The sequence below is a fragment of the Etheostoma spectabile genome, chromosome 6 (assembly GCF_008692095.1).
Source record: "Etheostoma spectabile isolate EspeVRDwgs_2016 chromosome 6, UIUC_Espe_1.0, whole genome shotgun sequence".
NCBI classification, from domain to species: domain Eukaryota; kingdom Metazoa; phylum Chordata; class Actinopteri; order Perciformes; family Percidae; genus Etheostoma; species Etheostoma spectabile.
Window position 1 is genome coordinate 15,117,145 of NC_045738.1, and position 11,356 is coordinate 15,128,500.

The 11,356-nt window shown below is 42.5% G+C and overlaps 2 protein-coding genes across 2 annotated transcripts in view; one reads left to right on the plus strand and one right to left on the minus strand.

The window, feature by feature from the left end:
* The window catches only part of dhdds (dehydrodolichyl diphosphate synthase), a 20,555-nt gene that overhangs the window by 7,254 nt on the left and 1,945 nt on the right, over window positions 1-11,356 (minus strand). The gene's annotated exons all lie outside the window — the stretch shown is intronic.
* Window positions 1-11,356, plus strand: part of LOC116690459 (protein argonaute-1) — an 11,613-nt gene that overhangs the window by 17 nt on the left and 240 nt on the right. The window contains exons 1-10 of the mRNA XM_032517449.1: window positions 1-439; window positions 3,928-4,114; window positions 6,563-6,683; window positions 7,185-7,366; window positions 8,103-8,239; window positions 8,546-8,680; window positions 9,426-9,513; window positions 10,529-10,676; window positions 10,869-10,988; window positions 11,126-11,248. The exon at window positions 1-439 is cut by the window's left edge and continues 17 nt beyond it. Of these exons, the coding sequence (XP_032373340.1) occupies window positions 415-439; window positions 3,928-4,114; window positions 6,563-6,683; window positions 7,185-7,366; window positions 8,103-8,239; window positions 8,546-8,680; window positions 9,426-9,513; window positions 10,529-10,676; window positions 10,869-10,988; window positions 11,126-11,248 (1,266 nt within the window). The 5' untranslated portion in view covers window positions 1-414. The remainder of the gene's footprint in view (window positions 440-3,927; window positions 4,115-6,562; window positions 6,684-7,184; window positions 7,367-8,102; window positions 8,240-8,545; window positions 8,681-9,425; window positions 9,514-10,528; window positions 10,677-10,868; window positions 10,989-11,125; window positions 11,249-11,356) is intronic.

The following is an 11,356-nucleotide window of genomic DNA, read 5'->3' on the forward strand; positions in this document are numbered from 1 at the left end:
GGCCCTTTTTTTGTTCCGCTGGAGAATCCTGCTAGAACGGTGTGTGGGAGCACAACAGACCGACAGGCAATCACAGCGCCGCGGACAATCGGCCAAAAATAACGGCGCCGGGAGGGACCGCACCGCAGAGGAACAGTGGTCAGGAATAAGACGGTATCGCCCTCCAGCTCTAACGTTACCACCCCCAGGGTCAACGGGCAGACACGCATCAGCTATCGCCGTTAGCCTCAACTCCTCTGCGGGTCTGGGGGGTTCTGGCAGGGGCAGGGGGCGGGGGTACACCGAGCAAGGAGAAGACTACACGCCGAGAGGAGGGGGCTGGAAGTCTGAGACGCTTCCAGCCTGAAGGGGCCGGCGGTTTGGCCACAGCACCCCGGACAAGCTAGCTTGTACCCGCGCGGCTAAGTGAATGGGATGGAGCCGGGACCGTCTGGCGCTGGTAGGTTTATTTCGTTGCTTAATCAATCCGGATACCTGAGCTGCAGTTGGGGGAAAAAAAGGGGCACTGTAGCCTAGCCTTGGCGTCACGGGTATGTAGAAGGAAGCTAGGTGACAACCCAGTCTGTTGCATCGCAACGTGTACAGAGGAGAGGGTGGGAGATGAAGGGGGCTCTCTTGTAGCATGCCCACCACTTTGTAGAGAACGTTGTTATTTATCCAGATTTATAGCTATAGACAAGCCTGTCGGAGTGCTGACAATATCCTAAGCCATGCGTGAGGGCAGGGGGGTCGTGGGAATCTGGATGAGGAGGGACGAGGTGAAGCCCGCCTTCCAGCAGCAGCAGCAGCAGCAGCAGCAGCAGCAGCTGGCTGCACACCCCACACATCAGACCAGCCTCTCTTTTCACTGACAGGTTACCACTGTTCAGGTTGTCTAAAGTGTTTAACACCTAGGCTTACATTACATGCGCACATTAGAGACACAGGCCTGACATCTGCAGGGACAGATTATTTATTTATGTTGAACCAAAACGAATCCTCAGTTGTTATATCTGTGCATCCGCTGTTAGAGTTTACATAACCTGTTTTTAGACTTGGAAAGACTGAGGAGCATCTTTATTTAGCAGTTTTCTTGGTTGACACTGAGGTGCGGAGGCAGCTAATTAAAACAGAAAATAGGTAGTGTTTGACATTATGCCAAGGTCTAAAGTCCACCTATTTACAAATCAGCCTTAAATCTGTCTCGTAGTTTTTCAAGGCAATATTTATATATTGAATGTTTTTTTTTTTTAAAGAGGTGGTGTTGTGACCTCACAGACCCTGTTAACTATCTCTGAACTCACATTGGATATCTCCAGGCTGTCTTTATTTGTACAAATAGGCCTGAGATTGAAATTGCATTGTCAATCAAGACACTGAACCTTGAAATCAGTTGAATAGGCTTGTTTTTATGTTTTTTGGTTGGGGGAAGGGCCCTTGGGTCCCCTCATCTCAAAGTCTGCTTTTGTGTTTGAAGTGTGATTATTCAATATGCTATTTTCCAAGATTGAGCTGATTGCCATGTTTGGCTCATGGTCAACACAGCCAATTACCAAAACAATACATATTTGTCTGTTCCTTCTCATTCTTGTACTTGGCCTGTTGTGATCTTCGGATGAGGGAAGGGGTCTCTTAGTACAAATCCACTACTTTTCTCTATTTTGAGGTTTTAAAGCCTCACTTCGTTGTGATAGATTCTTTCAATTTGAATGTGTACTTGCATTTGTGCTCGGTAGCACTCATCCTTTATCATTAGCTACACTTGAGCACTCCTATTACTGCTGTCTAGTAGGATGCCTAAAAAGGGCTTAAAGTTGGTTGTACTGCAGATCTTCCCAAAGGATCATGAAATGGGCAGATTTGCCAAGTGGCTACTAATGAACCACAATATTGTGTGCAAAAAATGTACATGCTCTCTTAGATATGACTTTAAAGTAGTAATATCCCATGTGACAAAGGCTTATTGCCTGTTACGTCATTGTAACGACAGTAAGTTCTGATTGTCTTCATGTTATGATGCAGCTCCAAAGCTCTGCTTTAAGTCTGGCCGCTCGGAAAAGACTGCTATTGTCTTGGGATGTGTGAAAGCGCTGGCTCCGCTTCTCACCATCTGCCTTTACTGGCACGAGGGCGATGTGTGTGTGTGTGTGTGTCATTGTGTGAGTGTGCAACAATCACAACTCACTTTAGACACTCCCGTATTCACACACATGCATGCATCTTTGCACATAGAGTACGTGTGGTCAACACATGTCTGTGTTTATGGTGTTGTAGTAAAGTGTGATTCTACAGAGCATCTTTCTGTGTTTTATGGCTAAAGCTACTGTCCGTGTCAGTTTGGGATTTTCTGAAGGCTTAGTCAACATATGATTGAGTGGTATCTTTGACCCAAGGATTTCCATAGCAGCGATTTACAGCAGGGCTTTTCCAGTTTGGGATACACAGGCACCTTGGCCCGATGTGGGACCATGCCCAGGGCAAGACCAAAAAGGCCAAGGTCTCTTCAGCATGACCACAGCAGCACCCTGCCACACACACACACACACACACACACACACACACACACACACACACACACACACACACACACACACACACACACACAGGTCCCCTGATATCCATGACAATGCTGTGTTGCCGTGGTGTCTCCATGGTGAGGCTGGGAATGTAGAGGGGGCCCCCTGTGTGTGTGTGTGTCTGTGTGTGTGTGTTCGCCGAAGCAAGGGCGCTCCTCTGTCGTACACCCGCGTGTTTGTGTGTGAGAGATGGAGGAGCAGGGCAGCTGGGGTCTTTGTTGTGGTGAAGGAGGGCTGTTCTCTGGGGACCCAGAGGTTAAAGCACTGGGCCCCTCTCAGGCAGGAGTCACAGCTAGCCTCACATCTATAGCACTCAGTCTAGGACCCCCGCTCAGACCTCCTGAACAGCTCAGACTTGTTTTTGAGACATGATGCTAGCATGGACTAATCAGTGTATGCTGTGTGGACTACCTTTTTTTTCTTTGGACAGAGAAAAACTGCCTAGACTAGACCTAGGTTATATAATATACATTGAGTATGCAAAATATGTTTAGGTTCACTGATGATTATTTTCATTATCAATGTAATCTATGAATTATTTTCTCAATTAATTGTAAATCAATTGGTCAATATAAAATGTCAAGTAATAGTGGAACATTACATCATGCACTCCCAAATCCCCCTGTGACATCTTCAAAGTGATTGTTTTGTCTATTGATTATCATCATTGTTGGAAGTCTGTATAGCAGGGATGTCATTGGAAGCACAACCAAATTAAAGCCTGTGTGATAAATCATCTTCAAAAATTACACTTTACTACGTAAATAAAGTTTTTTGTTCTAACGTGTTTCTTTTTCTTTCCTTGCCATCATTTCTATTTCTACCATCCTCCCCATTCTCTCCCTTGTCCATCCTTATTTTACCTTATCTGGTTGTTTCTCCTCCTCTTCCTTATGCTTTGTCAATATCTTCCTCCTTCACCCTTTATCTCTCCACTTATATAACACACCTTTCCCTCTCCCTGGCCCCAAATGCACATTTTGCTGCTTAACTGTTCCATTCTAATCATTTAACTCTTTTCCTGTCTTCCCTCTTCCTGTCTTCCTGTTACTGCCACTCACTCTGGTGTCCGCTACCATGTCATTTTTGGCCCCTGCCCATGCTTCCTTTTCCGGCTTATGCCACATTTCTTGCCCTCTCTGCCCTGCCCTCTGCCGCTCACAACCACTTCCTTTGCCACCTCCTCACTTGACCGTTCCTTATCCCATGTGTTCCTACTTTGCCTGTGGCCTTCCTCTGCTTTGCCTTGCTCTTTTTCCGCTCTCACTGTTGCTTTGTGCACATCCACCTTCCTCATTCCTACCCTCTTTGCTCTGAACCTTCTTTCTGTCCCCTGCCCTTGTCGATGGCTCCCTATCCATTGTCTGTCCAGTGCCCATGGGGGCCTTCCCCCCACCTCTGCAGCAGGTGTTCCATGCCCCCCGCCGGCCAGGCATGGGTACCGTGGGCAAGCCCATCAAGCTGCTGGCCAACTACTTTGAGGTCGAGATCCCAAAGATGGACGTCTTTCACTATGAGGTGGACATTAAGCCAGACAAGTGCCCACGGAGAGTCAACAGGTAATAGGACATGTGAAGACTGTGGTTACACCTTCATTTTTGATGTATTGAATCTGAAAGATCAGTACTTGGCAGTTGTCATGTGTCATAAGCGGTTATAAACTTGTGGCAGCAAGGCATTGATTTTAAGACGTCAACAAGCAGCTGAAATGTCTCCATTGTTTCAAATTGGATAATGAAAGCCCAACAGTCACTTGTAATCACTTTTCAGGAGGCAGCAACAACAGCTACTTTCAACATGAACAATGCAACTGGGATTTAAATGTAATTCTATTTATTTATTTTTAACAGGTTGATAACCATGTTTTTTTTGTGGGGAAAATAATACAAATATATGTGTGGTAGCTAAAGCAGAGCTCTTCAACTCTCAAGTATACCTTACATGTATTAGTCATACTATCTTTAAAGTGTGTTATGTTTGCACCATGCAGCTCTGACTGCTATGTAGGAAACAAATATTTGATTAAAATGCGTTATAAGTAGGCATTTAATCATAAATTACTCAAATTTGGGCCAAAAAGGCTGAACCTTGTGACATGCTTTTGATATTTTAGGCAATGAAACACATTTTTCAAACTTTAGATCAATGTCATCCTTTGCTTTATACTGAAGGCAAAGCCTCTGGGAAAATCATACCTAGTGTGAGTCCTCGTCAGTCCTTGAAGATCATAAAGCAGTGGCAAAAATTAAATACTAAATACCGATGGGTTTTAGATTATATTCAGCACTAGGAGGCCTTGTCCTCCTGCAGTTGCTTTGCCCGAGTCACCGGACTGGACAGATGGTGGAGTCAAAAGTGAATTTAACTTAACTGACCCTGTCACCTTGACTGGTGTTTGCGCTGCAGTGTGATTGAAGAAGCCCTTGTGTTGGGTGGCTGTGTCAAAATCTAGATAAAGTCACTGAAGGGTTTTAAAGACAATATTACGTAGAATAAACATACTGCGAGTGGCTTTCCAATCGTAAGATGCAAGAGCAAAAAAGGCATCTTACAAACAATTATAATGGAGCATGTTTAATAAAAGGTGTTTTGTTCATCATTGTACATTGTGAAGAGACAGCCTTCCTTTAGCTTTCCTATAACTATTTAGGCTAGTGCAGATTGCTATGTAACTTGCTACCTTGCAAGCTTTAGTCATTTTTTTCATGAAACTATTAATCCCTAGACAGTTTTTAATGGCCCCATCCATTTTTATTTTTCTGCTGTAACAAATGAAAAACATAAAAGAGCTGCAATGGTTATGATTTGTCGCATTTATTACTTTAATCCAAGCAACAAACCGTACATAAACATATATTTCACAATTCAGGGGGGTATATGCTGTCTGTCTGCCTTCGAGGTGAAATGGCAATGTGCCACACAATACAGATGTTTTGTCATGCCAGGTTTGATCTAATAGATTTTACCTTTCTATGAAGGCATGCATTCCATTTTCCTGTTAAAATACTTTTCTCTGCCTTTGACTAAAATTGTTATGTCACACTATGAGGTGACTGTCAACAATATACAATTGTTGTTCTACTTTGTTTGGAAATGTGTCAGATATCAAGGACAGTAAAAGCAGGAATATAATATAATATATAAGAACCTTTTGTCAGTGTCTAGGCACTAGTCCACTCCGTGAACTCTCAAGTTTACTGTAAAGTGTGGCTGATTAATAGCCTCGGCCCTTTAAGAGAATAATCAATAATCATTTAATAAGACTCAGTGTAAAATGGTTAGAATAGAGTCTCTCAATCGGGTGCCATGTGTCATTATACAAACAAGGGGTAGCCTTTATTGTTGACAACTTTACTTAGACTTTTGCATGTTTAAAGACCAATTCATTACTTTTCTCAAAACCTGAAAGATAGACATTATTGACGTAATTTTTTATTAAAACAGCCCTGACTTAATTAATACTAGTGGCCTCATAAAGTATGGCATTCTTCTTTTGATTTAATGTTGTCTTCTCAGTTAACAATTACTGATATTTCTTCAAACAATTGAACAAATCAGTAATTTGTAATTGAATAGTTTTTTTGGAATTCTTGAAGAATTCTTTTACAGGTGCATGTGTTCACCACCTTCTCCAACATTCAGTGAGGTTCTCTTTTGGGTTTAGGGTTCGAGACAAAAGCTCTCAGAAAGCATGCAAAGGTCAAGCCCTTTGACCTTTTTCTTTTCAGAACAACTTTTCATCCCCCACACTTATGAAGGCCAAGGCACCGAGCATCGAAAGGTGGCCCCCCGCCCGCTCCCTCACTCTTTTTGTCCTTGCCTCTTCGCCTGTGACCATGAAATATTGCACCCAGCAGCTGCATTCTGCTTGATCAATATTCTATCATCTTGAGAACCCCCCATCACAATAGAGCATCCTGATGAGGCGATGGGTTTAATTGGCCTTACTTGCATTTTTGTTGCATGTTAATCCCATACTGTGTTTGTGTGTGTGTCACTTCCTACAGGGAGGTGGTGGAATACATGGTGCAACACTTCAAACCCCAGCTCTTTGGCGACAGGAAGCCAGTGTATGACGGAAAGAAGAACATCTACACGGTGCTAGCACTTCCAATTGGGAGTGAGAAGGTAGATGTTTGCAGTGGTTGTGCTTTACTCTGTTACAACTAACTAACTAACAAACTAATTTCTCCTCAGGGATCAATAAAGTCAATCTTAAAACCTGTCTGGACAGGAGTTACTCTTTCTCCAGGGGAAGAAGAGTTATGTGAAAAAATAGAAAGCGTCATTTATCTCCTACAGAGCACAAATGTCTCTCCTAGTATTCACAACAATCACAAACTGTTTTTTGGACCAATGTTACTATCTGCTTGGAGACTTATAGTTTTAATGTGTTGAGGACAAAGAATTCTGCTTTCTGTTATTTGGGATTTTGAAGGAATATCCCTAGCTTTTTTGCTTTCTTGCAGAGAGTTAGATTAGAAGATCTACAGCTTTCTTGTATCTGTCCCTGTAAATATACACCACAGGGTTTCCAGTATACTGCACAGCCAGATAATTTGCTTTACTTGCTTTCCTGCAGCCTTGTTCTTTACCTCTACTCTCTGTTTCTGTCCTCGATTTCTCCAGGTGGATTTTGAGGTAACCATTCCAGGTGAGGGCAAAGACCGCATCTTCAAGGTGTCCATCCGTTGGCTGGCCAAAGTGTCATGGCGCCTGCTGCAGGAGACTCTGGTCAGTGGTCGGCTGCAGGTCCCCCTCGATTCCGTTCAAGCCCTCGACGTGGCCATGCGCCACCTGGCCTCTATGAGGTACACCACAGGAACCCTTTCTCTCTAAGTTACACCAGTGCAGACACAAACACAACATACTGCCACACCCCTACTCCTAAGTACTTTAGTTAGATAATCAGTTATTATTATTATTTTGGGCATTGCTAGGCCTTTGACAGCTGAAAAAAAGGAAAGGGGAGTGAAAGGGGGAATGACATGCAGCAAAGGGCCGGGCCACTGCATCGAGAAGTAAACCTCTGGAAATGGGCACCAGCTCTACCAACCAGGGCGCCCTATTCAATTTTTTCTAAGGATGCACAGCTTAAAAGCAGATTGGAAAGTCATGTTGCCAAGATGTAACCGTGCAACTTAGCAAGATTAACTGGGTTGTTCCCTTCACATACATCAGACCGTCATAGCTCCAGGGGTCAGAGAGACTAAACAATAGCTGTTAGCGGAGACCTGTGTGAAAGTGTCCACTGAACGATGCTGAGCAGGTGAATAGCGATAGCTGGCTTTCAATACCTGACCGAAAAATGGTCAAAAAGGACAAACAAGTTGTCAGTTCAGTGGTAATGCTGTTTCCTAATTCTATTTCTCTGTTTCAGACAAATAAAGCACTTTTCTTCACAATTCCTGTTATGGTGTTTTTCTTTGTAGGTTTTTTTGTTTCTAGAGTTCAAGACTTCAATGGATATGAAGTCACACTGAGGTCATGCTTTGCATCAAGCCAAATCTTTTTCGCACATTCATCATTTCCATTTTTTTCAATTAGGTACACTCCAGTGGGCCGTTCATTTTTCTCCCCACCTGAAGGATACTACCACCCACTGGGTGGGGGGAGGGAAGTCTGGTTCGGCTTCCACCAGTCTGTGCGCCCCGCCATGTGGAAGATGATGCTTAACATTGATGGTGAGTCACTGAAGGGACTGAGTGTGTGTAGTCAGTCAGTGATCTCATTGTTTTTTACCGACATTGGATGACTGGGCAGAAAAGGGGGTCAGAAATGGAGAACATTTACTCAGAGACCAAAGAGGATTTGAAACCACTAATTATATGATTTATAATTACAATATGATATTATAAATACAAGCTTCTCTTGGCTGCTTGTAACATAAATGTTTGCGCTGATAAATGTCTTAAATAGGCTAATAACAGATGTGTTAAGTTGCTCTTCTCTGACCTGTATGGACTTATTGTTGCTCTGTCTCCCTCTAGTGTCCGCCACGGCCTTCTACAAAGCCCAGCCTGTAATTGAGTTCATGTGTGAAGTTTTGGACATTCGCAATATCGACGAGCAGCCCAAGACTCTCACTGACTCGCAAAGGGTCCGCTTCACCAAGGAGATTAAAGGTGGGCTACTAGTGTGAGAGGGCCTTCCAAACACTCCAGGAGAAGCCCTTAACAGGAAAATAAATGTACACCTTCCCTCACATGCCTCTGTCTAAAGATTCTTTGCTCATATCTAGCAAACTCTTTTTAGACCTTTTATACATAAGTTACTGACATAAGTTATCAGCAACATTTCCCTTTTAGCTTTGATTGTGGTTTGGGTGCATTGTGTAACGATACATCAATCTGAATCGATATATATTGATTCGATCATCAACAATCTATTCTTATCGATACAAAGTCCAAACATTAATACGTATCGTCAACTTTTAGATGCGCCGTCATTTTGAAATTCCCACTTTTATTTATTATTCCTCTGGTTAAAACGAGCAGTTTGTTATTACATGTCTGGAAAAGCTTGGTAATGAAATTGACAATTTAATTGCTTTTTGTAAATACATATAAATGTAACTGATTGTTGTAAAATTGGCGCATATATCTGCTCACATCACTCGCAGGCCCCTGATTTGAATCAAATCAAAATTGTGTCATGGTAGACTTTTGTGGTATCATAAATATTGTATTATTGTCCAAAGAAACAATCTAATATTGTATCGTGATAAGGTGTGATTTACACCCCTAATTGTGGTGTTATTTTATTTCACAAGAAGCTTTTCTGATTACTCTACTTATAAATTTAATGTCTGTCTTTCTGTGTCTGTTTGTGTTAATTCTTGTTAACATCACTTCTCGTTGGCATTGCCAGGCCTGAAGGTAGAGGTGACCCACTGTGGCCAAATGAAGAGGAAGTATCGTGTATGCAATGTCACCCGGCGACCTGCCAGCCACCAGACGTAAGTATGCAGAAAGCATTGAATTACATTATCAAATACACCCATTCATTATCTGTATACATTATTAAGATATCCCCAAAATTCCCTCTAAGGATTTGAATAATCTGCTTAGATGTGAATAACCAGTTTGCCGTAGAGATCATCTTATAGCTTGTTTTGCCTGTCTCCACACTTGACATTCTGCTGAGTGTTTTATGGGCATTTATTTTTGTCACTCTTGTTTACTCTTTGTCACTTACTAGCTCTTTCAAGCACCTCTCCTTCTGTCTTTGTTATCTGACTCTTTTTTGGCACTTTCTTTGCACCTGGAACTCTCCTAGAGGAGCTATATTAATCTCTAGCTCCTGCCAGCACTGGCAAAGTTCCTGATTTCCTCAAAAAGGTTCTCAATCTCTGGGAAGTTTCTGCAGTGGAAATCCCCTATTTTGAAATGTTAGCAAAGGTTCCTCATTCGTAAACTTGAATAAAGTATCCATTGGGGGTGGGGGAAAAATCAGATACAGCATAGTAAGTAAGTTGGAAAAAAGGTTATAAATTGAAATGTATTGCAGAATGTTTAAAATCACAATACTATCTATCTATCTATCTATCTATCTATCTATCTATCTATCTATCTATCTATCTATCTATCTATCTATCTATCCCAAATTATTTATTTTTTAAGTTGTTTGACAGATTGGAACTTGAAAGAGAACGTGTCAGAATGAAAAAGAGAAAGTAACAGCTGTTGCATCAACCTGTTTAAGTCTATTGGTCAAACTGAGTAAGCAACTTTGATAAATTAGCATTTTAACATCAACTTAGATGAATCAGCAAATCAGGAGCTGCTGACCAGTGATGCATTGCGATGACAGACGAACATTTGTTGGTACAAGGTCACTGACTGCGCCACACACTCATGATCATGTTGGGTTACATCCACTCAAAAATATTTTGTAACCCATTACAGCGAAGGCATCTTCTTCATCTTAGTACCAGATCCTACAGTAATTCACGTTTTTGTTGTTTCCACCAGGTTTCCCCTCCAGCTCGAAAGTGGGCAGACAGTAGAATGTACAGTGGCCCAGTACTTCAAGCAGAAGTACAACCTGCAGCTAAAATACCCCCACCTACCTTGCCTACAGGTGGGGCAAGAGCAGAAGCACACCTACCTGCCTCTGGAGGTGAGGAAGGGTTCAAGGACAATTTAGCTGTGATACAATATCTTAGTTTATCATTTCAAGACCAATAAAGTGTGTTCATATATAATAACACCATGTGCACTGACTTGCACACTATTTTGAGATACATCCAGGATTAGTGCAAGTGAATAACCAATGTTTACCCCTTAATGACTCTAGATTTATTTGTCACAGGTGTGTAACATTGTAGCAGGTCAACGATGCATCAAGAAGCTGACAGATAATCAGACCTCCACTATGATCAAAGCCACAGCTCGCTCCGCTCCCGACAGGCAGGAGGAGATCAGCAGGCTGGTGAGTTGTAGAGACAACTAGAGGGTGGAGGCCACACAGCTGACGTAACAACAGGTTATACGAGTGTCTGACTCAGTAATTTAAAGTGTAAAACACAGAGGCCGTGAGATATGATGAATATCTGTTTCTCTTCACAGATGAAGAATGCTAACTTCAACCTAGACCCGTACATCCAGGAGTTTGGGATCAAGGTGAAAGATGACATGGCTGAGGTGACGGGCAGGGTGCTTCCACCCCCTATCCTGCAGTATGGAGGACGGGTAATACATGGCCCATTTATTATTTAAAAACACATTGAGTTTTGATGGGAGAGTCAGAATGAACACTCCAAACAAACATCACACACACACACACACACACACACACAC